General features: G+C 44.0%; 1 protein-coding gene across 1 annotated transcript in view; it reads left to right on the top strand.

The window, feature by feature from the left end:
* Positions 1-1863, top strand: part of MAP2K6 (mitogen-activated protein kinase kinase 6) — a 97273-nt gene that overhangs the window by 65877 nt on the left and 29533 nt on the right. The window contains exons 3-4 of the mRNA XM_042783537.1: positions 498-516; positions 617-730. Coding sequence (XP_042639471.1) covers positions 498-516; positions 617-730 — 133 coding nt within the window. The remainder of the gene's footprint in view (positions 1-497; positions 517-616; positions 731-1863) is intronic.

Here is a 1863-nt window from a genome sequence, read left to right as displayed (position 1 = left end):
GCAGTCTACTTCCAAAAAAAACAGCCACTGAAAACCTTACAGAGGTTTTGGCTCCAGGCTCTGCTTGGACATGTGTGTTCTATTTGGACACACATGGGGCTGCCAGGAGTCAGAATTGGCTTGGGGTAACTAGTGGTGCCATGCGGAGCTCTTCCAGTTTTGAATGATGAATTGGAATGAGGCTGTTTTGGTCCTGATGGAAGGGAGGTACTTGAGGAGAGTGGATGACTTCTTTGAGCTCCATTTCTCAAAACCCAAACATTGATACATCTGCCACCACCAGCAAAATGTATCACAAACCTATTTATGGAGCATAGCCAGAGGACAAAGTGTACAGAGCTTCAACTGAGCAATTTGGAAGCCGAGGTGGAGTTGGATAGGCATTCTGTGAATCTCTTATGTTGCCTGTGATAAGCAGGTAGCGTGCTATGGGAACCTCAGCATCTCTGGGTGCTTCTTGTAGCTTCTTGCTTTCAGTGACTTCTCTGGCATCCCAGAAAGCTTCTGGCCCAGAACGTAATCCACAGAGCATTGGGAGAAGCTAAGTAGAGGACACCATATACCTGCCCAGTGAATTTTCTCTTTCCTGTTTCATCATTTCTTTTCTGTCTTGCAGAACTTTGAGGTGAAGGCTGATGACCTGGAGCCTATAACGGAACTAGGGCGGGGAGCGTATGGTGTGGTGGAGAAGATGCGGCACGTGCCCAGTGGGCAGATCATGGCTGTGAAGGTAGAGCGGATGCCTCCCAGCATTTTATAGTGGTGGTATAGATGTTTGACCCTCTCAGTTGCAAATCATAGAAAACCTGATTTACATATGTTCTGGTTATCTAGTGCTGCTCTGAGAAGAATATACCACAAACGGGATGGCCTTAACAAACAGGAGTTTATTCTTCTACAGTTTGGAGGCTTTAAGTCCAAGTTCAAAGTACCAGGCTCTAGGGGCTGGGTTGAAAGCTCCTCAACCTTGGGGTTCAGCTCTGCCTCCTGCTCCTGGCCCACTGGAGCTAGAGGCGTTTCTTCACTCAGACAGCTGCTGGCTGCTGAGGCTGAGAAGCCCAAGGTTGACAAGTAAAAAGACACAGTCCTGATGTTACCAAATCACATGGCAGGCCATTAATTTAAGTCCATCATAAGTCCCAAGGTCAGCAGAGGATGACAGGTTGCTGAACAATGACACAGCTACATACAGGGTCCAAGCATGCCATAGATTAGAGACCATTCCCCATGGCTTTTGCTTATATATGGGAAGCAGACCACATTCTCTAGGGCAGCTACTCAGCTGCATGTGGTAGATCCCACCATGGAGTTGATTGCCAGTCTCATCATGGGGAATAACCACCACCAGCTGCCCAGCCACTCAACCAGGCCCAGCCAAGTTGACATACAAATTTAACTACCACAACATAGAACATTGCAAGTCAACTTCCCTTTTCATAAAAGGAAAAAAAAAAAAAAAAGTTTTTAATGGGTGAAACATAAAAGGCTACTTGTGAGAAACAATATTTTCCCTCAAACGTGTAGAAAATACCTCTTGGTACAAGTTGAATTACTTTTTTTGTTTTTCAATCAATAAGTCCTACTCCCCTACTTTTAATTTTTTGCACAATCACCATGTCATTATTATACTTAACGGAATTAATAATACATTATTTGCCTTATTGAATACCTCGTCCACATTAAAATTTCCCTGATTGTCTCAGACGTATTTGGTTTTTCTGTTTTTCCTGTTTTTCCTGGTGGTTGTTCAGATTTGCACCCAAAGCTCACATACTGTGTGTATTTGATTGTTATAGCTCGTCAGTCTCTTTTTCTCTCCATTCTGTTGTTTTTAAAGAATTGGCTCTGAAGATCATGAACTGA

This window comes from Orycteropus afer, unplaced genomic scaffold (genome assembly GCF_000298275.1).
Source record: "Orycteropus afer afer isolate SDZICR_OR568_19922 unplaced genomic scaffold, OryAfe1.0 scaffold00018, whole genome shotgun sequence".
Taxonomy (NCBI): Eukaryota; Metazoa; Chordata; class Mammalia; order Tubulidentata; family Orycteropodidae; genus Orycteropus; species Orycteropus afer.
This window is presented reverse-complemented; position numbering and strand designations above follow the sequence as displayed.